We start from the raw sequence: 23,184 nt of genomic DNA on the forward strand, positions 1-23,184 counted from the left end.
TGCCGAAGCTTGGGGACCCCTTCTCAGAATCCTGGTTTTAAATGCGTAGAATAAAACCTAGGGGATGACAAAGGAAACCCATTCTGTTGAAACATAGTTATCAAACTAGCCTTGAAAGCAAGCTCATGGATTACAGGTTAAGAATCTCTGCATTAGGTTTTTGCTTTGGCAAGAAGCCTGGTCCTGAGGAGAGGGTCCTAGATCTGAGCAGAAGAACCAAGTTCCAGTCCTGGGACTGGGTGACTTTGGGTCACTTGGAATTCTAAATCCATGACCCATCAAGTCTCAAATAATGGAATTGTCCATGTCTGAGGGGAAAGAGGCTTCAAGCTCCAGAGCAGGAGAGGTTCAGGAAGGCGGGAGATGGTGCTTTGATTCTCCAAAACTGGAGAGAATGCACAAGGAAGCCCTGAGGGAGCTCTGAGGAGGAGCCAGCAGCTAAAGAAGAGGTGAAGCAATCTGCAGTATTCCAAGATAAGGAGAGGGAAACCCAGTAGAGCGGTGCCACTGTAGAACTTCTGCAAAAGGGAACAGCAAAACTTTTGTTGTGGAAGGTGAAAGGGGATAGCCCAGCTGTGATTTCACAGTTGGGGGAGCTCCTGGACTGAATGCTCGCTGTACCAATCAATGAAGACTGGTAACTCCTCTGTAGCTTATAGTCTTAAAAAATGAGCCGAGGAGCTCGAGAGACCCAGGATCCCCCCACCAGGATGTGTCAGAAGCAGGGTGGAGCCGCGGGTCTTCTCTAGTCCAGAACTGGTCCTATTTCCACTCTCTTGAGGGAGAGGGAGTGTGGCTTTTATTTATGACATGTTTGTTAGGGGATCTAGGACCAGGGGGAGTTCCAGAATAATCACACGCAGACATTCATTCTTTCTTAGCAGAGTGAGTATTGCTCAATAAGCACAGAAATGCTTTTTTTTTTTTTTTACTCATTCATTCATTCATTTGTTCATTCGTTTGTTTTCTCAACAAATATTTTCTGAACGCCAGTTACACACAAGTTATTGTGCTGGCGCTAAAAGCCAGCCCCCAACCTTCCTGCCACCATCTAATACAGCACATTCCCAGACTGAGAGAAAGATGATATGGAATCTCGAGGCCGAAATTCTATAAAGGAAGTTGCCCCAAGAGGCGCAGAATGCTTTTGACAAAGAAATCCTGATAGTAAAGTGAGTCATGGGCGCCCCCGGGAGCAGCCCCAAATGCTAAGAGTGCCTTAGGTTGCTGTAAGAGAGCTGTACTTCTTAAATAGAACCAGAGGAACCCCCACACAAAATGACTACAGCTGTATAAATGGAAAGAAAAATGACAACAGTGGGAAAACAAATGTGAAAAGTTAATGAGCAAGCTTGGTGTCAAAGAACAGAGAGAAGTCCCAGCCCCTTTTTACACAAAGGTGGGGGAGTGAAGGGGAAGACATTACTCCTGAGGACAGAATTGTCCAATGTGTGGTTAGTTTTGTTGAATTGGTTTTTTCCTCTCTTGTATATAATACTATACAAAATGGCTCCATGGGAACGGGGAGGGATGAGAATATGTGGGAAATTTATCAATGGTTTGTATTTTAGTTGGTTTTTTTTGTGTTGTTGTTGTTTTTTTTTTTTTAAAAGAGGGGCATCCTTCCTAACATGTATTACTATTCCAAAGTTAATTGGGCTGTTCAGAGAGATCTTCAAGCAAAATCTAGAACTTTGCTTTTTGGAAACGTTGCAGAAGAGATTGTGTGATCGAGAATTCTGGACTTCCTCGACGTGACTCATCTCTTCCTCTCGGTCTGGAAAGACCATTTAGAGATAGACTGAGAAGGGCTTTAGAAGCCAAGATAAGAAGCTGATATTTTATCTCGCCAGCAATGGGGAGCCCCTGACTTTTTCAGAAACAGAGTTAAACGAGCCAACCTTGCTTTAGGAATATCGATATGGCGATTTTGTGGAAGGCAAAGAATGGATTTGAGAAGAGACCAGAAGGATAGATCAATTAAAAGGCTATTAATTATAATAGTTCACGTTAGTGATTAGAGGGGCTGGGCATGTCAGTCTGAGCGTCAATACGCTTAATTACAATAGTTCACATTAGAGAATAGAAAGACTTGAAGTAGCACAGTGGGCACGTCAGTCAGTCCATCAATAAGCATCTATTAAATATCTACTGTGTGTGAGGTGCTGTGTTAAGCACCGGGAATATAAAAAGAGGAAAAAGACAGTAGGTGTCCCTAAAGAAGCCACGACTTAATGCAATTTAGCAAAAGAGAGCCAGAAGGCTAGACCAGAGAAATAGGAGGAGAACCAAGAGACAGGGGCCCAAAAAATCTTGAGAGAAGAGAATAACAAGGAGAAGAACGATGGCAAAACCTGCCGAGAGGTCCTGGAGAACGGGGACTAGATTTGGCATTCGGGGCAGTGTGGACAGCACCGGCACTTGTGCCATCTGACCAGATGTGGAAAAGAAGGGAGAGACGAAGCAAGCATGGGGTGGGGAAGCTGTGTGAACTGCAAGGGGGTCATAGCCTTGATAGAAACAGGGAAGTTAAGGGGAAGGCACGGATAGGAGGAAAGATAACGAATTCTGTTTGGGACTCTAAGATGGTGCTGACTTTCTAACTCCTCCATCTCCATCTGATTCCTATAATGCTAGATAAAGGATGCCCACACAATCAGACTAGGAACATTTTCCTCCCCAGTTGGAGTATTATTACCTAAACTGGAGGGCTGGGAGGGGGCACCATAGTGCTGGACCTGGTTCAGGAAGACTCCTCTTCATGGTTCAAATCTAACTCCAGACTACTAGCTTTACTAACTAGATTACTAGCTGTGTGATCCTGAGCAAGTCATTTTACCCCATTTGCCTCAGTTTCCTCATCTGTAAAATGAATTGGAGAAGGAAATGGCAAACCACTCCAGTATCTTTGTCAAGAACACCCCAAATGGGGTCACAGAGAGTAACCTAAAAAAAAACCTGAACAAGTTCCCCAACCTTCCTTACTTTGCCCAAAGGGTCCATCATGTCAGAAAAATTGTCCCTTCACTTCTCTGCTTCATGAATTATCAGCCTCCTTCAAAGTTTAAGTCGGGTTTCTCTCCCCAGTTTTAATGTTCTTTGCCTCTGGCAATTACTTTACATATAATGTTTAGTTTTTCTCATGTTTGGGTTATTTCCCTCTAGTAGAATACAAACCCGGAGGTCAGGGCCTGGCTCCTTTTGTCGCTGTATTCTCGTCACCCAGTGTAGTCCCTGGCACAGAACAGACACTTTATAAATGTTGTCGAATTGAACTGAAACTGAATGATGACTTTGAGATAGCTGGGGGATGTCTGATGACTGATGATGAGGATGAGGATGATGATGATAGCTTTAGCACTTACTATATGTCACACGCATTGCCAATTGCTTTATAAATATGCCCTTATTTGAAATTCAGAACAACCTTATGAGGTAGGTACTATAATTATCCCCATTTTATAATTGAGGAAACTGAGGCAAACCGTGATTCACTCAGGGTCACAGAGCTAGTGAAGTCTAAATGTCCCATTAACTCTTCTCACTTGTAAATAACAATTTAATTTAATTTAATTTAATTTAAATTTAAGCTACAAGAAGCTCATAAAAGATCACAGAAGTGACAGTTTTCATCTGGAATCGGTTCCTCACTGAGCTGACAAGACCGTCTGTCCAGTCTCGGTTCCTGTGAGACCCCAGTCAGAGTTGCCAGCTGCAGGGACTGCCAGTTTTTGCCACAATCACCCACTTACTTTTGTTGGATTACTGCCCACAATCCCCGGTCAGAGAAGCAGTTGAAAAAACATGCCGCCCTTCCTTTTGGGGACCTTCTTCCCTTTCCATCTTCTCAAATCCCCAGCCCTTCCTAAAATGGTCCCATGAAGCCTCATCGGACAATTCCTCCTTCTGGAGCCCAGGCTCTCACTCCCTTCTTACCTCTCTCCCCATAGGCTCCCCTCTGATCAACCACTAGAATTTGGTCCATACTCATAGCACCAGCCCCCCAGCATTCCCAAACCCACAATCTCCCAGCAGACTTTGCTCCCCCTGCTCCTGCGAACGTCCACCCCCGCTCCGACAGGCCCCATTGCAAACCACTTGGAGGTGGGACTGAGGTGACAGTGCTCACATTCCTTGACCAAATTATCTGTTAAAGTCCCCCTAATGGGAGCCCCAGTCCTGCTTCCTTCTCCAAGATCAAGCCTTTCTAGCGTCAGGCCCAACAACACTTTGCAAAGGTTTTCCAGAATCCCACCCACCAAAGGTCACAGCCCAAAGTCCTGGAAAGCAGAGGCAAGAAAACCCGTACATTGCTCCTGCAGGACATTTTGTGCCGCTCTGTACAACTAATGATCCCGGGGGGTCCTAGGGTCAGATTAAATACTAATTCATGAGCACATCCCTCTCCCTTTGGTAGGTCCCAAGTATCCCTGGCTCAGCTAGTGACAGGAGGCGCTTTCTCAGGCGAATGGACCTTCCAGGCTCAGGTCAGAGGGGAAGTGAGGGCCACGGAAGAGAAACGACTGGCTCAAGATCACAAGTATAGCAGGAGGCAGAGGCGGGATTGACTCCTGGCCAATTTTTTTCTAGGACCCCGGTGCCAAATTCTGCATCCTATTCACCGTGTCCCCCCCGCATGAGGCTCTTCCAGACTCCTCCGACTGGCAGCGCTCACTTCCTCTTCAAATCATTTTCTGTATGTTTCACATCCCTTATTCACACAAACTAATCAACACTCCCGGCATTTATTAAGTGACGATGACAGGAGGTTTCAGCCACCAAACGGAGTAGTGGAGAAACAAAGTCAAAAGCAAATCCAGTCCTGGTCTTAGGGAGCTTAGAGTCCAGTAGGAAAAGACAATATATACATATATACATATATGTATGTGTGTGTATGTATATATTATGTATATTTATTATTATATTATATATTATAAATAGATATAATATAAATATATATTTTATATAGATATAATATATATAATATAAATATATTTACATTTCTATGTATTATATATATATATTTACACACACACACACACACACACACACACACACACACACACACTCACGGCCCAAGATCATAGGTCTAGAACGAGAAAGGAACTGAGAGGTCATTTTATAAATGAGAAAACTGAGGCCCAGAGTGATAATTATGTTTTTCCCAACAGCTTCTAACTTATTAGAACATAAAGCCTTATCAAACTGTTTGGCCCTAATTAATTAATAAATTATTAAGCATTTCTTTTGACTCTGTGAAAACATACTAAGATACTAGAGCACTGCAAACCAAAAAAGTCTGGGGATTTTAGGGCAAGGTCATTGCCAGAACCTACCTTAAATACATTTGCATTTCAACTTGACAGACTTGTTTGAAGAAAGGGGTAGATTGCTCTGTTCCAGGTCTGTTCTTAGAAGCAATAAGTCCTAAAATCTGCCTAAAGTAGTTTATGAATGTAGTGAAATCTTATTCTAGAAGGAATAATGAGCAGGGGTAGTTCAGAAAAACCTGGAAGACTTTTATGAATTGATGCTGAGGGAAGTGAGCAGAACCAGGAGAACCTTGCCCACAGTAGCAGCAATACTGTGAGATAATCAACTATGATAGACTTGGCTCTCCTCAGCAACACAGTGATAAAAGATAATTCCAAAAGACTCATGAGGGAAAACGCTATCCACATCCAGAGAAAGAACCGTGGAGTCCGAATTCAAATTGAAGCAGAGCGTTTTCATTTTGTTTTCTTTTTTGTGGGTTTTGTCTCTTTTGTTCCAATTCTTCTTTTACAACATGACTAATGTGAAAATATTTTTAATATGATTGTACATGTATAACCTAACATATCCGAAGGCATTCTGCTGGCTTTCTTCCCAACTGGCCCAAGTCTCAGAGCTCTTTACTGTATAGCCTGGCAAAGCTGGATTGAATTCTGGACATTTTGGGTCAATTAAATCCTTCACTATTGCAAAATCCAAATCTAATTTGATTGTTAGAGAAATTAGAGAGATTGGAGAGAAAAAAAAGTGATATCAAAATCTTATAAAAGTAAATGTTAAAAACTAAAAATAGATAAAATAGAAACAGACCTAAATGACAAATATCTGCCTATCATTTCTTTCAAAAATTAAACAAGAACCAGGCCCCAGGTTCTCTCCAAAAGCACAACAGACAGTCATACAAACACTTTCACTAGAAGTGAGAATTATTTGCCTGAATCAGTAGCTGCATTAAAATCTCATTAACCCAGACTTCAATGAGATAACATTTTTGATGTCAGCCTGGGCTGAAACTGACCTTGAGGCTAGTCATTCATTCATTCCCTCATTTATTCACTCATCCATCCATCCATCCATTCATTCACTCCCTTGTTCATTCATTCAACCATTTATTAAGAATATATTAAGCCCATTTAGTATATTACGGTATTAACTAGATTATCAAGAACATAGCTACTTAATAGAAAATACACTCATCTAACACTTAGAAGAACAATTTCCCTTTGCTTAGAAATGCCTGGGACACAAATTAAAAATCATTATTTATTTGGGGAAGCAGGGGCCAGGAATATTTGGAAGAAATCTGACTATTTCCTTGTTTTCAGTGATAGAGCGGGAGCTGGAAGGAAGGGTAGCAGCCTGGAGCCCAAACACTATTTTAAGATGGAGACACTGGCCCCCCAGGCAGTTCTATGATGAGGCTGTGTCTCAGGTCACCAAGGCAATCAGCATCAAAGGCATGATGTTGAGCCAGGTGCTGATTCAGGAGTCAATGTTCTCTTCCTGATGATACTTCCTTGGTGGGAAAGACTGAAGATTTTAAAAGAATAATTCCTCTGTTAATAAAATGATACAACAACTTACAACCTTTTGTAAAAACAAAATGGGACAAATTTGTTAGCAGAAGGAGAACTAGCTTGAGTGTTAAAGTAAATGGGGATTTCTTTGCTTTCTACCTTTCTCCTTTAAAGGCCAATTGGGAAATAGTTCTTGGGTCAGATGAGAAACGCTCCTGTCCAGCAAGATGGAGCTTGGGTCATGGGATCATTGACTTAGAACTGATGGGACTCAGGGGCTATCAAGTCCAGTCCTCTCATTGCACAGATGAGTAAACTAAGGCTCAGAGGACTATCACCTGCACAGAGTCCATAGATAAAGTAGCACAGCTCAAATTCAAACCCAATTGCTCTGACTCCCCAACAAGTGCTCACGCCATGGAGCCACATTGTTGTCCAGATCTATTCCTTGGTGGGTATCTCTCCAACTCCTGGGTGGCCGTAGGAGAGTGGTTCTGCTTCAACCAGGCCAAGGAACTGACTCTCCCTGAGACATTATTGCTGCTCCTGCCTCCTCTTGTTCTTCTTCCTCCTTCTCCTCCTCCTCCTCCTCCTCTTCCTCTATTCTCCTTTTCTTTCTTTTCTTCTTCCTCCTTTTCCTTCTCTTCTTCTTCCTCTTTATTTTCTCCCTCCTTTTCCTTCCTTCAAATGCTTCCACCAACAAAACAGGGAGCCTGAAATTTAAGCCAACCTCACTCAAGTCTAGGCTGACCTCAGAGAAAAAGCAGCTTAATCCCTAAGACGGTTATTTATAGAGGTTTCAATATCCTAGAAAGCAATAAAACTGGCCTTGAAATAGCCTGAACTGTGTCCGAAGACATTCTGCTGGCTTTCTTCCCAACTGGCCTGAGTCTCAGAGCTCTTTACTGTATAGACTGGCAAAGCTGGATTCAATTCTGGACATTTTTGGTCAATTAAATCCCTCACTGATCCAAAATCCGGCCTTGATTGCTCACCGTGGAGGGACTCTAAAACTCTATCAGAACAGTGGCAGTTCTGGGAGGTCCTTAAACTAAGCTAAAAAGACTTCAAGCCTGGGTCCAGCAATGGCCTGTCCATCCACCCACAAGTCACTCCCCAAATCAGTATGGTTTCATGAAGAATAAGCAAAGACATTTCCATTTTTTTACTCAAATAGGCCAATAGTTCCACGATTTCAGTGATTTCGCCGATACAGATCTCAGCTCATCCTGGATAACTTTTATCCACAGCTTCCTAAGAGTTTACCACTTGTGCTGATAGCCTTGCTTGCATTCTCCAGACTTTACAAGAGAGCTCTGGTTGGCCACCCCAACCTATGACCGGCTCATCTTCTCTTCCTAGGATTATATTAACTCCTTGCTCCTATTGTTCTTCCAGGTTCTTCATATGATGGTTGGAAGCCCACTCACACTCACCATGCATCTTGCCTTTGCCCTCTCTGAGATTTTTCTTTTTTGTTTTGTAATCCCTTATCACATTTTCTTACAAAACACAGGGGGCAGCTTTGAATACAGCTGGATGTTAGCAAAGTGTTTAGTAAATAGAAAAATAAAGAGATTTGAGATTATTGAACATATATTTAAATTGATTCCAAATTGTGTGATGGCCGGGTTTTATGGTTCAATGTCTATTTGGTAAGGGGTCTCTAGGGAAGTGCCCCAGGGATCATTCTTGATCCCATGTTAAGCATTTTTTTTTAAAACCAGTGACTAGAATGGAGGTATATATGGAATACCATCTACTTTGCCAATGACTGGGGAGGGAGGAAGCTCACATATTGGGTGACAAAGTCAGAATCTAAAATGATGTTGACTAGCTAGGGCAATGGATGAACTCTAATTAGATTAAACTTGAAAGTGTTTTATGTGTACATTTTATATCAACAGTCGCTGTTGATGTTAAACAGTCACTAGCACTCCAGTGGGCAGAAGAAAGTCTCTTCTAATGCAGGCTGCAATCTTTTCAGTCACTGAGACACTTCGAGAGTTGCCCAAGAGCACTGAGGGGAGTGAGGTCAGTACGGGTCAGAGGTCAGACTGGAACCAGGTCTTCTGACCCCTAGACCAATATTCAGAGATCCAGCATACTACACTGCTACTCTGTGTCAGGAAAGAGCAACAACAATAATCTTGCTCACATTTAGAGCTCTTCTTAAGTGCAATAGGTTGCCTTGGAGGTAGTGAGCTCCCCATCATTGGAGCTCCTTAAGAGGAGACTAGATAACCAGCTGCTATACACATGTATCAGAGAATTTTGGGGTGTGTGGGGTAGGAGTTGGGTCATGTGGCTTCTGAAGTTCTTCTAAGTCTGAGACTGTTCATGTTTTGTGAGTTTGAACTCTGAAGGCTGAAACAACCAAGATGGCAGCAGGGAAATGAGCTTCTGGCCACAGTGGCTCAAGAAATATCTACTAAGCCTTCCAGGGCTCATAATCTTTATGAACAGAGGGACAGAATCACAAATCGTGTATAAAAAAGAAGACACACACACACACACACACACACACACACACACACACACACACATATATGTGTGTGTGTGTGTATGTGTACATAAACACACATATGTTCAGTAGTTTTTCAGTCATATCCAACTCTCTGTGACTCCATTTGGAGTTTTCTTGGCACAGATCCTGGATTGGTTTGTCATTTCCTTCTCCCCTCATTTTACAGATGAGGAGACTGAGGCAAACAGGGTGAAGTGACTTGCCCAGGATCACACCTAGGACGTATCTGGGGCTGGATTTGAACTCAGGAGAATGAGGCTTTCTGCCTCCAGTCTGTGCACTATGGCACCCCCTAGCTGCCACATTTAAATGTCAGCCATTATTATAACAAGCAAGGAATAAATGCTTGCAACTTGACTTTGCAACTTGACTCTACCTTGACTCTCTTACTGCTATCAACAAAACACTCCGAATGGAAAAATGAAGATAAAACTCTAATTTAGCCTTTCACTTTACACATAGAATAAAAATAGAGCCTGATAATAAATCCAAGATCTGCTCTCCAAAATGATGAGCAGACTTTGTATGACTTGGGTTGTCCAGTGGCCAAGCAGACATGTCCCCCTGCAGAGCGCACAGTAGGTTTGAGGAGGGAGGAACGTTTGCTGCTGTGACTTCCAGATCAACCCCTTCAATCAAAGAGAGATAAATAGGGAAGACACCACAAACGCTCTCTGGGATAAATCCAAGAAAATGAAAGCATCACTGACCAGAATTCAAGTCCCGGCCTGGGTTGAAGGCCCGGCTATTCACAGTGGTCGAGAGTCGGTCACAGCTGATGGTCCTGGACACATTGGTGTTGAAGTTTCCATCAAACCTGACAGAAAAGAAAGAGAGATATCAGCGTGCAGTTAGGGCTGGTTCCACAAAGTGCACGAGATGGGCAGATGATGGGCCAGGGACCTGAGGTTCAGGCAGAAAGTTTTATTTACTACACACTGACCGACACTTAAATATAAATATATATTATATACATACGTACATACATACACACATATATGTACTAGTTATATGGCTAAGTCCCTTCACCCTCAGTTTCTTCATCTGTAAAATGAGCTGGACAAAGAATGGCGCCACTCTGGTATTTTTGCTAAGAAAGTCCCGCTTGAGATCATAAAGAGTCGAGCAAGGCTGAAAGGAGTTGAACGACAACGTGGTTTCTGTGAGTAAGCTGCCAACGTCTCCCTTCATGAAATGGCTCCCCTGGACTGTTCCAGTCCTTCATGGGACTTTTCCCACCAACCGCTCTCATTTCCTACTAAATTGCCTGTTCTCTATTCACATCACAGATTTTAAGAGTTGGAAGGGACTTTGGCATCCATCAAGGGTAACCATAGACAAGAGGGATATGCCCTGCACCAGTTTGTCAGGTGGTCATTCAGCCTCTGTCTGAAAAGTTTTGGGGAGGTGGGGGAGACACCTGTCTTAGGGCATTGCCTAAATTATCTCCCTGCTTCCCATTCCCTTCTTCCTCATCTCCACCAAGGTTCAGCTCAGGAACCAGTTTCTCAGTTAATCTTTTTTTTTTCTCTGATAATTGTATCTCCAGTTATTAGTATCCTCCTCTCCACAAATATTCCTGAGGTCTTTCATCTCTTTCTGTCCCCCTTTTGGTGCCTATTTTTTACTATATTTACCTCTGTATTCTCTATACTTTCCCAGGAAAGTAAGCTTTTTGAGGGCCGGGCTTCTTCCTGCTTTTGCTTATTGTACCTCCAAGGTCTTGCTAGTTCTGTGCCATATACACAGTAGGTATTAAATTAATGTTGGTCATCCTGAGTTAGTGGAAGGACCTGAGTTTGAATTCCATTTCTACTCCTCACAATCTGGATGATTCAGAAAACCATTTACTTTCCCTGGGCCACAGTTTCTTTATCAATAAGATGAGAACATTAGATGAGGTGAGCTCCACAGCCCATCTTGAACTTTCTAGATCTATCATCCTATAAGGGACCAAAGCATTGAGATCTGTTCCAAGTTTGCCCGATTCCAAGAAAGGACTCCCATGATTCCCCACTAATTGCAGAAAAATATGGTTCCAACTTAAAATCCTTTATAAAATAAATATTATTCAAGCATATTCCCCAAGAGAATCTCAGGTGGGCTAAAATTTTAGGAGGACCAAGTTTAGGTGGGCATTTTCACATAATTCACCAAAAATAGTTATTTTTTTTTACCAATAGCTCATTTGAAAGTTTACAAAGCACTACCTTCCTAGGGGAAGCTAGTTGGTACCTTAGGGCATAGTGCAGACCAGCCTTCAACTAGAAACAAATACCTCCCTGAGTTCAAAAATGACCTTAGACTCTCAATAACTGTGTGAACCCGGGCAAGTCCTTTAACCCTGCTTGCCTCAGTTTCCTCATCTATAAAATGAGCTAGAGATGAAATAACAAATCATTCCAGGATCTCTAACAAGAAGAACCCAAATGGGGTCATGAAGACATGTCTGAACAACAACAGTCTCCATGATACCTTTTTCTTTCTATCCATCACAATGGGTTCACAGCTCTGGAGTGAGCAGGTACAGATCTCAGAGGCTGTCTAGTTCAAGCTCCTCATTGTACAGATAAAGGTTACACAGGAAGGTCAGAATTGGGAACCTGAAACAACCTTATCTTCTTTTCCCAAGCTAAGTGATCTGTCCACTGTTCCCTGTTTCTATCCTCCTTGTTGATCCCTATTTTACAAGTAAGGAAACCAAGGCACGTACAAATTAAATGGCTTGCCTCACATGTTTAATATATTTTGGGTTGCTTACCATCTAGGGAAAAGGGTGGGGAAAAGGAGGGAGAAAAAATTGGAATACAAGGTTTTGCAAGGGTGAATGTTGAAAACTCTCTTTGCATATGTTTCGAAAATAAAAAGCTATTATTAAAATTTTAAAATCTATATTAAATATATATGTATTTTCCAATTATATTAATCTATATATTATATCAAGCATAGAGAGCTCAATAAATAATTGCTGAAAAAATAACTTGCTTCATGTCAAACAACTAAAATGCTAGAATTGTGATTTAAACCCACCTTCCCTGAATTCTACTTTTACACAAGCATAATTGCCATCCACACTTACATGGAAAAGGTTAGAAGCAACTCCAACCCCAGATTTAAATCTTAAAGGAGATTCTTTGTTTTTTTTTTTTTTCTTCTTTAAATGAGTTGGGGATGACCACTGGCACAAAATCCTCCCCAATCTTCCCCAATCTCCCCCACTGAAACCACACATTTGGTGACGACAGCTTTCTGTACCTACTTCCCCAAGATCAAAACACTGGCTGAAATTCAATTTCAAGAGACACAATTCCCTCTTCTCCCCCTTCCCCTTTAAGAAAAAAAAAGTCAGCTTCCTTCTGGATTTACTTTCAAGAACAACTGATCGAAAGCGCATCCCGAGGGAGCAAACAGACCCACTTTGATCTCTTCCCCGTGGAGAAATTCACTCCCTGCCTCGCTTGCAAGATGCACTTTTGATTGACGCTAGCTCTGATGTACGGCCAGCTTTGAACTTCAGACATTTAATTCCCATCAGGCCTCAGTCATTTCTATTCTCCTTCAACAGGAATTACAAGCAGGAGATCAGCAAATGTAGGAGATAAAATAAATTTGTAGAAGCTTTGAATCTTACATCAAAACCATGTTCAAGTGAGCTCCAAATGGTTTTTACTTGGGCCGTTCACTGGGTAAATCAACTTTTCTGTGGAGTTCTCAGTTTAGAAAGGAAATAATAAGAGAAAAAAGGATGGACACATACATCTTAGCGGGGTGGACAGCCCAAGCCTCTGCCTTTCTCTTTGTTAGACTCTCCCACACGGGGTGACTTGCTGGACAAAAAAAATCTGAAATCAAGACCGTTCCTCCAGACCTCAAAGGTCACGGCTTTAAAGAAAGAAGGGACTTGAGACTTTATGGAGTCTAAGAGCCTCAGCTGACAGATTAGGAAACTGAGGCTAAGAGAGACTACAATGGTTTGCCCAAGTTTACAGAGCTAACGAGGGTCTGAGGCAGCATTTGAAGGCCAGAATTGCTGATTTTTCTCTCTGCTCTGCCAATATAACTGCACAGATTATCACTAAAGCTCTCCCCTCCTGTGACGTGCTTGCCCCTCCCCTGCAGAAAGATTCTAGCTCGGCTCTGAAGAGCTGTTTGGAGGTGTCCATAAATCGTTCAGAAAAAGGGGGCTCCGGGGGGGCTTCAGTTTGTGCTTGGCACAGGGGAATGACTTAATAAACGTATATTTGGTCAATCGATGGTTTGCTAGGGAGTGAGGAAAAGGGAAGAGTTGGTCAGCACATTTGTTGAGTGAATGTTGATCCAGCTCCATGGGGCAGTGGTTAGAGTACTGGACTGGGAACTAGGAAGAACAGGGTCCAAACCTGGCCTCAGGCACTTATCAGATGTCTAACCCTGCCAGTCACCTCATCTTTGACTCAGTTTCCTCATCTGTAAAATAGGGATAGCCAGGGGTTTTTATGAGGATCGGGTGAGATAACCACTGTAAAGGGCTTAGCACGGTTGTGTGGCACATAATAAGTACTATGTAAATGTAAACTATATTTAAAAATATATATATTATTACTACTGAACTGGCCAGTAGAAATCAGGGAAGGTTTTCTGGAGGAGGGGCCTTTAGGCTTGGCTTTGAAAGATGGATAGGATTTTCAGAAGATGAAATGAGAGAAGGGAATATACCCGGAACAAAGAGGGGGTGGAGGAAGGTCCAGGGACAGCAAAGAGATCTGGGATTGAATCAGTGTTAAACCTCTCAGACGAGGACATTCCCTCCATCAGTGCAGACTGCCACCCTCTCTACCACCTGCAGCCTCAGAGTGTTTCCTGGGACACTGAGAGATTGAGTGATGTGCCCAGTCGGGCAGCCTGTAGGTGTCAGAAACAGGACTTTCCCCTGGCTTGTATACCCAGTCTCTAACCACTGTGCCACCAGAATGACAGATAGACATCAGGAGGTGTGGAAAAATGACTTGCTCAGAGTGGCTTATGAAGGTTAGAAGAAGGTCTTAGGAGGGAAAAGGGGCTCAGTCTCCAGGGGTCTAGAGGTTCCTTCCTTCAGGAAAGCCTTCTGCAGCCTCACCTTGAGCTCAAGGCTTCAGGTTAATGTCTTCAAGCCCAAATCACATCCAGAGATGAGCCCCAACTGCAATGGCCCCAGCAAGGTCATCCAGACACCTTGAGGTGGCTCCAGTGATGGACACCGGCTCTCTCCTTCCATGGCCCAATTACCCAGAGCTCCTGTGTCTGCTCATCTGCCTTTCCCTTCCCACAGATGCAAATGCAGGAGGGCAGGACTGGCTTTTCCCTTTATATAGTCAGGGCCTGGCACCCAGCAGGTGAAGTGAACCCAAGCAAAGATCCAAGGGAAGGAGCAGCCTTTACCCTCCTGCAGCTTCTGGTCTCCCAGAAGACACAAGACTCACTCTCAGGAAATAGGGCTGTAGGAAGTGCTTCGTGGTGGCAAAGAGACGCAGCCGCACCTCAGCCCCGGAGACTAACTGACGGTGGGCAGCTCTCAGGACGTCACTTAACACCCCAGCTTCTATTTCCTCTTCTGGGAAAGGCCTCGGAGGCCCTTTGGGGTCTATGAACCTATGGTTCATAAGAACCTGCAACAATGCCTACAGCATAATAAGCACTTAACAAGTGCTTGTTGACTTGGCTATGACATAAATCCAAAAGGTAGATGGATATAGGAAGATTGGTAGGTAGGTAGGTAGGTAGGTAGATAGATAGATACATACATACATACATGGTTGCATAGAGGAATGGATAAATAGATGGATGAATGGATAAGGATGGACGGTTGGAAAAATAGATAAATGATAGAGGGATAATGGATGGGTGGATAAATAGCTAGAAGGATGGATGTATAAATGGATCTATAGATATATGGATAGATAGACAGACAAATATATGAATGGATAGACAGATGCATGGATGGATGGATGGATAAGCATGGATGGTTGGAAAAAATAAATAAATGATAGCTAGATGGATAATGGATGGGTGGATAAATAGATAGAAGGACGGACGTATAAATGGATAGATAGATATATGGATGGATGAATGGGTAGAAAAATAGATGGATGGATAGATAGACAGATAGACAAATATATGGATGGATAGACAGACAGATGCATGAATAGATAGACAGATGGATGGTTAGAAAAATAGATGAATGATATCTAGATGAATAGTGAATGGATGGATAGACAAAAAATTAATGGATGGATGGATAGATAGTAGTTAGTGAACAGAACACACAAATAGTGATAGGCGGACAGAAAATCCAGAAGAGAAGGAATCTATTGGCCCAGAGTGATTTTAATGGAGGAATTAGAATTTGCCTCTAGGTCTAATAAACCCAACTCACAAGGGACCTTTAGACAATATTTAGCTTCAGTTCAAAATATTGTCACTAGAACACTGGAAACAAAGGTCACTGATAAATATTTCTGTGGGACAGGAAGAGTCTGGAGGAGCTGCTGGGGCACTTGTTTTAGTATCTGTAATGAGTATAAGTCACAGAAATTCAGGGAGTAACAAAATATAGGAGAAGACTCCCAAATAAGTGAAGTATCCAAAGTGGGCTTCCTTGTGGAAGCCCTTCTGGGGTGGGGGAGTGAGTTCCCTATATCTGGTAGTATTCAAGCAGAAACTGGTGACCAGTGATAGACGGTCATGGATGTCAGAGAGGGCGTTTCTGTTGAGGGAATGACAGGCCCCACTGATTAATAATCCACCAAGAATCATTCACTGACCCTTTACCGTGTGCCCGGGACTATGCTAGGTCCGGTGAATACACTGACAAGAATGAGAGCGGGGGATTCTGGGCTACGGCCATCTGGCCGGCTCTCGCTCCCAAGCCACACCCTAGAGCACGGGCCCCCTTTGGCCGGGCCCTCTGATTCTTTGGGAGAAGGGCCCACAGTCCAAATATTTGAGGGACACCAGCCTGGAAAGAATCCTGCAGGATTCCTCTTATCTCCCTCTTAATTGCCCTCAAGAATGAAGGTAAACAGAAAGCGCTAAGATAAGGGCCCAACATCGGGCCTGGCAAATATTTAAACTCGGGTTTCAAGGTGGGAAGGGAGGATCACTTCACAAAGGGGATATCGCATTAGGAGGAGCAAAGGGGACTGCAGAATCGGTTACTCAAAAGGCAAATTAATGGGCAGACCCAGAGCTGTCGCCACATCCTCAGAGGTCATTCTTCAATCTCTATTTTCACAAACTAGAACAAATAAATGGCAGCGGGGCTTGCGAGGGCTACAGGCCCCACTGATGCAGACGCCAGTGGCTGGAAAGCTCTGGCCAGGCTGGAGTCTGGTCTCTGCGTACCCCCAACTGAGCTGGGATGTCTCCTCAATGGGGCTATTTTCCATCTCCGTGCTGCGACTTCTAACTGTGGAGGGAGCAAGGAAGGGCCAACATGGGTCATAAAATGTCATTGATTTGGGTGTTCAAACACCTTTCTCCTGCTGGTTGCTCCACACTTCCCAATTCGCTCTCTTAAAAAAAGTTTCATCTTGGGGCAGCCAGGTGGCTCAGTAGATAAAAGAGCACCAGCCCTGAAATCAGGGGAACCTGAGTTCAAATCTGACCTCAGACACTTAATACTTCCTAGAGCAAATGAATGAATAAATGAGTAAAATGAACACCTCTCAATGTATATATTGACTTATTTAGAAATTATGTATATGTACAATTGAATTGATCATCATAAAATTGGTACAAAATATGAAATAAAGATAAAATTATATTTATTCTTAGAGTCAACAGGAATCCACAAGAGTTCATTAAGTAAGAACATGGGCTAAAATTGCAGTCTGTGAAAATCACTTTGACAGCTATCAGTTCATAAGCATTTATTAAGCATCTTCTGTATATTACTAGGGATTCAGCTGAGGGAAGGATGAATTGAAGAAGTGAGAGAACTAAAGAAGGGAGAGCAGTTGGAAGGAAGGGAGAGAAGGCGGGACATATGTGCACTATGTAGAGGTAGAGGTGGAACTGATGGTAGAAATGAGAATTGAATGGCTCTGTGGGGTGAGAGAGAAAAAGCAGAAGTGAAGGGAGCAAAGGAAGAAGTATACTGTGGAGACTGGATTCGAATCAAAGGATCCAGGATAAAGATAAGGGCAAAGATGACGATGTGGGGGTTATGAAATTATGATTTATTATCAGTAAATGTTTGATTTATATATTTATGCCATAGACCTATATATCCAGGGTCACATAAAAATTTCTTAATAATAGTTTTTTATTCTCAAAATACATGCAAAGGCAGTTTTTATTGTTCACCTTGCAAACTATTGTGTTCCAAAATTTTCTCCCTCCCTTCTCCCACCTCCTTCTCCTACTTGGACAACAAGTAATCCAATATAGCTTAAATTCGTACAATTCTTCTAAACATGTTTCCACATTTATCACGCGCAAGAAAAATCATTGTAAAATTTTCCTGGACAAAAAGGTAAGTGAGGAGAGAAAGCTGGCTTAGGACCGTGTCTGCCATATGAGATAAAGGCTTGATAAAAGTTAGTTGATTGACTTGCAATGTGCTTGTTGATTTAAATTAAATTTAAATTTAATTAATTTATTTTATTCAATATTAAATTTAAATATAAGCACCATAAACTAAATTGTAAGTTGTATACTGAACCCCATGCTTGGCACTTGGCAAGAAATTAAGTTTAGATCATACAGGATCCCTGCTCTCGTGGAAGGAGGATGTTTAAGATCTAATACGGAGAGCTAGTCTACAAAGTACTACAAGATCCATGCAGGAGAAAATTGGACACCAAATAGGAAGTTTGGGAAGGTGGAAAAGGTCAGAATGACTAAGGGCACCAGAAGAGAATGAGGGGAGAGGGGGTCTGGTGGGATTTATCAGTAGATGTTGTTTTTAAAGGAGGAATTAAGACTCTCATGAGTCACAAGAGCAAAAGGAAGCTGATCCAGACAATAAAATAGAGAGAAGCGGGAAAGGAATAAATGAAAGGACTGATTAAGAGGAGATGAAGAAAAAATTAGGTAGTCTATGGGAAAAAGCCAACCATGGGCCTACATGAGATCAATATTTTAAGAGTGATCACACATTTCTCCACTCTGGAGCAAACACACTTCAGAATGCAAACTCAGCCTTATGGGGGTGGGAATGGGCCAGGAAACAAGACAGGGGACATACATGTCTCCACCCCCTTTTAAATTTGGGTTTCCCCATCTGTGAAATGGGGAGATTGAAGCAGATAGTCTTTATGGCTCTCCCTGCTCTAGAGCTGGAGCTAGGACGGTGCAGTAGGCAGAGCACTGGAATAGGCAACACAAAGCTGTGGATTTAAATTCTGTCTGACATCTATTAGCTCTTTGACCCTGGGTCAGTCATTCAATGACTCTGAAGTGGATGAGATAATCTCAAAGGGCTGTGGTGAGGGTCAAATGAGATAATACAGAAAGCTCTTGGTAAACCTTCAGGTTGGAGAAGGAAATGGCGAACCAAAATCCCTGCCAAGAAAACTCCAAATGGGATCTCAGAGAGTCAAATCCAGCTGAGCAACAGCCAAAACTAAAGTATTATATAATCTGAGTCATAGTTATTATTATCCTAGGAATCTTTTTGTACTGAATGACTAAAAGTATTTCTAAAGCTCTGTCTAGCTGGGGATAGATAAAGAGAAAGCCGGGGTCCTGGTCTCAGGAAGCTCACGCTAATTGGGGAAAACAATAAGCAGAAGAAAACTTGGCTGCAGGGAAATGGCAATGCCCAAAGGACCTAAGGGCGTAACGGAGGGCAGATGGCAAGAGAAAGACCTTTTTTAGTAAAAGATCCTGCCCTGGATCAAACTGGAAGAATCCTGCCCACTTCAGGAAACAAATATCCCAGTTTTCCAAGTAACGCGATAAAGATGCAACCATAAAAAACTTGTTCAGGGTCACTTGATTCATTCAACTTATAATACTTTTTTCCTTAAGATATTAGATATAGAAGTCATCTATATTAATTGCCTAAATTCCCCCAACAGCACTAAATTTATCTGGGGTATGCTTTGCACCTGGGTCTTCCTGATTCTAAGCAGCAGCACACACAGTCTCTACTACCCCAGGATGTCTCTCATTGGAGATGTGCTGCTGGCTATTTGCACCCCCAATCTCCATGGGCTTTTGGGTTCCCTTCATTTTCTAATCTAGATTGTCCAAATTTGAGCTCTTTATAGTGTGAGAGGGAACATTTTGAAAATGGTAGAGAATGGGGCAGGGCAGTGGGTGAATGTAAAGGGTATTCTCCCTTACGGGAGCCAAGCCGGAGCAGTCCATTAAAGAAAATGCCTCGATATGTCCATTTAATTCTTGAAATTGTCTCGAGCCCCTTTAAGGAAGGCCGGGACATGGGAACGGCAGCGCTGCCTAAAATACCCGAAGACATCACCCAGATTTTTGCCTTCTTCCTCCCGGCCTCAGATGGCTCTGCTATGTCACCAATGCGGGTCCTCCCACCGCCCGGGCTCTTCACAAGCCATTCGTGCCGACTCGTTCTGCGGGATGATTGCCTGGATATTTCGGAGATCCTGGGCATGGGCTGTGCCCACGGATGGAACCCTTCCTCCACATCCTGCTTCCCTTTTGGGGTTGCTTGGGTTGTCCAGAGATTTAACTCTAGAAGGGCCAGTACAGGTTATCCGGCCCAACTTCTTCATGTCACAGGTGAGGAATTATGGTTTCCAGGTAGCAGAGGGACTTGTGCCAGAGCTGGGATTTGAACCCAGTGCCTCTGAATTGAAAGCTAGCTTTCTTTCACTGGACCACGTTGCTCACTCTGCTGCTGGAAGCCTCCCAGCAAAGGGCTAACCCTTCTCCTTTTACGCTCTCATACTTCCTCGATAATCTCTCTGAAGGAGAAGGTGAGCTCCTTGAAGGCAGGGAGTATTTTTTTTTTTTTTTGAGCGTCTGCATCAGCAATAACTGGCGCCTTTTGCTTATTTGTTTTGCTTGTAGCTATGTTTCATCAGTACAGGGATTTCCATCTAAGGAATCCCCTCTTTGCCAAGCAGATAGGCAGCTCTTCTGCCACTTGGAACCCTAGTGAGTCACCAGGGACAAGGACTTACTTACACAGGGTCAGTAAGTATCAGACCAGAGGTGAGACTTCAAACCCGGCTTCTTCTCCTTCACGGACTGCTCTACTGCTTCGGCTCTCCTTGTACACAGTAGGTGCTTTGTGAATGTCTGTCAAATTCAATTGACTAGACTTCATGTCATTTTTTTTCCTTGTGTGTGGATTTAGCTCAGTTCTGGCAGCATAATGCATTTGATGGTTCCCACCATTCTGCCCTCTCCTGGCCCTCAGATCAATCCCATCATGTCTTGAGCTCACTAACATGAGTCTAAATCAAGGTACCTGCATTAAAAAAAAGACTAGGACAGGAAAAACCTGATTGTCTGCCTTATATGGCAACACATAAATATATAAATATATATTTATATTAATATATATTATATATGGATATAGATGAATCAGACATTTAAGTTTACCTACTATGTGCTAAGAGCTGAAGGAACAAAAGCAAGACATACATATATGTGTGTGTGTGTGTGTGTGTGTGTGCATAAGGTGATGTCAAACAAAAGCTAACAATTAATTTTTAATTTATAATAAGAAAACTGATTGTGAGGATTTTTTGCTTTAACCCTGAATTCTCCCCATTAGAATATAAGATTCGTAAAGGGCGGCCTTTGTCTTTTTTTGTGTTCAGGCTCTTAGAAGTACTGCAGTTTATTTGAAGCTTCTGGATGTATGGTCTCTCTGCAAACACTCTTTCCAGCTCCAGCTCTGCCCCCCGGGACCGGGCCAACCAAGAATCACCTCTGTACCACATGCCCTTTTCCTCTTTACTAGGCCACTTTGCTAGGAATCTGTACCACTTTGCGAACGTCCCAGTGATTTGCCTGAGAGGTTCCTCCCGATCACATTTCCCAGGCAATGAGAAACGAGATGATTTTCACTCACGTAGTTTATCTTAGAAATTATCCCTCAGGGTCTCTGATTTGGAATTTTTCAGTGTTCTGAGAATGGGAAGAACAAGGGTGGAATGAAATTTTCTTGGCCCTGAGAAGGTGTTAGAACAGCTGGAGGAAGCCAAGGAAAACCTGCCAAATGGAGACGGAAACCTTGAAAGCCAAGAGTTTTTTGGTCTCAGCTCTTCCATCTCAGCTCCCTAGTTCTGGAAGTGAAAGGGTCCTTCAGGACTTGGCAGGGAGACGAGTGAGATGGCGCTAGCCGGTCGGCAACTTCTCCAGCACCAGTATTGAGTGGTGCACAAGCTCAGAATGCCAGACCAGCACCCTTCTTCTCCTTTCCCAAACTCTTCCCATGCAGTTATTAGCTCCATGATATTGGCAAGCAAGTGGATAAGCAACAAGCAATTATTAAGCTCTTATCTAGTGCCGAGCACTAAGCTAAGTGCTGAGAATACAGATTTAAGCCAAAAAAAGAGTGCCTGCCTTTAAGGAGTTTAGATTCTAAAAGCGAAAGGCTACAGAATTGGGGGGGGGGGGTGTGTGTGATTTTTCTAAAGAGACTGAGGTAGCCACAGAGAATGACAAGTTCAGATTTTATTTAAAAAGTTAAAATTCTAGGCATATGGTATTTTACTCCTAAGAATGTATAGTTCCACCCTCCAGAAGTCATTAAATAATGTATACCATTTCTTTCAGTTGTATCACTACTAGCCCTAAAACTCAAAGAAAGGGAAAAAAAAAGAATCTGTATATACAAAAACATAGAGTAACACTTTTGTGATGGCAAAGAAGCAGAAACGAAAAGGACGCCCATCAATTGGGGAATGGCTTGAATAAGACATGAAGTATGAGGATAAGGGAAGGCTACTATATCATGAGAAATGAGGAAGGAAAGTTTCAAAGAATCCTCAGAAGAGCAGAACCAGGAAAGCAGTTTATCCAATAACAAAACATCATAAAAATAAACAATTTTGAAAGTATTAAGAACCAAACCATGAAGAATTTCCCATGATTACTCTACTTTTGAAGACGAAAGGGAGAAGAGACTTGTGATTTTATCTGTACAGATTTCTGGTATGGAAACTTTTCATTGACACAGATTTGAAATTCATTTGAAACTTACTGTGTAAAGACCCGAAATTCATATATAACAGAGGCAGGAATGGAAGCCAAATATCCTTGAATCTAAAATTGATTTAGTACGTCATACTGCCTCATGGATACTCTAATCAAAATTCTGATAGCCTAAGTGCCCAATACAATAATAAACACAAAACAAATAAACAAATAAACAAACAAACAAAAAACCAAATCTCCTTGAAGTTCAGTGCAATAGGGTTTGACTGGTAGCTTGTTCTTCATGGAAGTAAAATGCATTCTAACACACTGATCTCAAGAAATAAATAGGCAGCAAAGGGCTATCAAATTGGGCATACCCTTTGACCTGGCAATGCCACTACTGGGTCTGTATCCCAAGGAAATCATAAAAGAGGGAAAAGGACCCACATGTGCAAAAATGTCTGTAGTGGCTCTTTTTTATGGTGGCAAAGAATTGAAAAATGAGTGGATGTCCATCACTTGGGGAATGGCTGAACAAGTTGTGCTACATGAAGGTAATGGAATATTATTGTTTTATTAAAAAAAAGGATGAACAAACTGACTTTAGAGAGTCTTAGAAAGATTTACATGAACAGATACTAAGCGAAACAAGCAGAACCAGGAATACATTGTACACAACAACAGCAGAATGTTAGAAAAACTTGGTTCTTTACAGTGGTTCAGTAATCCCAAGCAATCCCAAGACTTTGGGCAGAAAATGCCAAATACGTCTAG

The 23,184-nt window shown here is 42.5% G+C and overlaps 1 protein-coding gene across 1 annotated transcript in view; it reads right to left on the reverse strand.

Moving 5' to 3' along the window:
* Positions 1-23,184, reverse strand: part of CACHD1 (cache domain containing 1) — a 209,636-nt gene that overhangs the window by 70,488 nt on the left and 115,964 nt on the right. Inside the window, exon 4 of the mRNA XM_051999510.1 lies at positions 10,029-10,135. Within this exon, the coding sequence (XP_051855470.1) occupies positions 10,029-10,135 (107 nt within the window). The remainder of the gene's footprint in view (positions 1-10,028; positions 10,136-23,184) is intronic.

This window comes from Antechinus flavipes, chromosome 4, assembly GCF_016432865.1.
Source record: "Antechinus flavipes isolate AdamAnt ecotype Samford, QLD, Australia chromosome 4, AdamAnt_v2, whole genome shotgun sequence".
Classification (NCBI taxonomy): domain Eukaryota; kingdom Metazoa; phylum Chordata; class Mammalia; order Dasyuromorphia; family Dasyuridae; genus Antechinus; species Antechinus flavipes.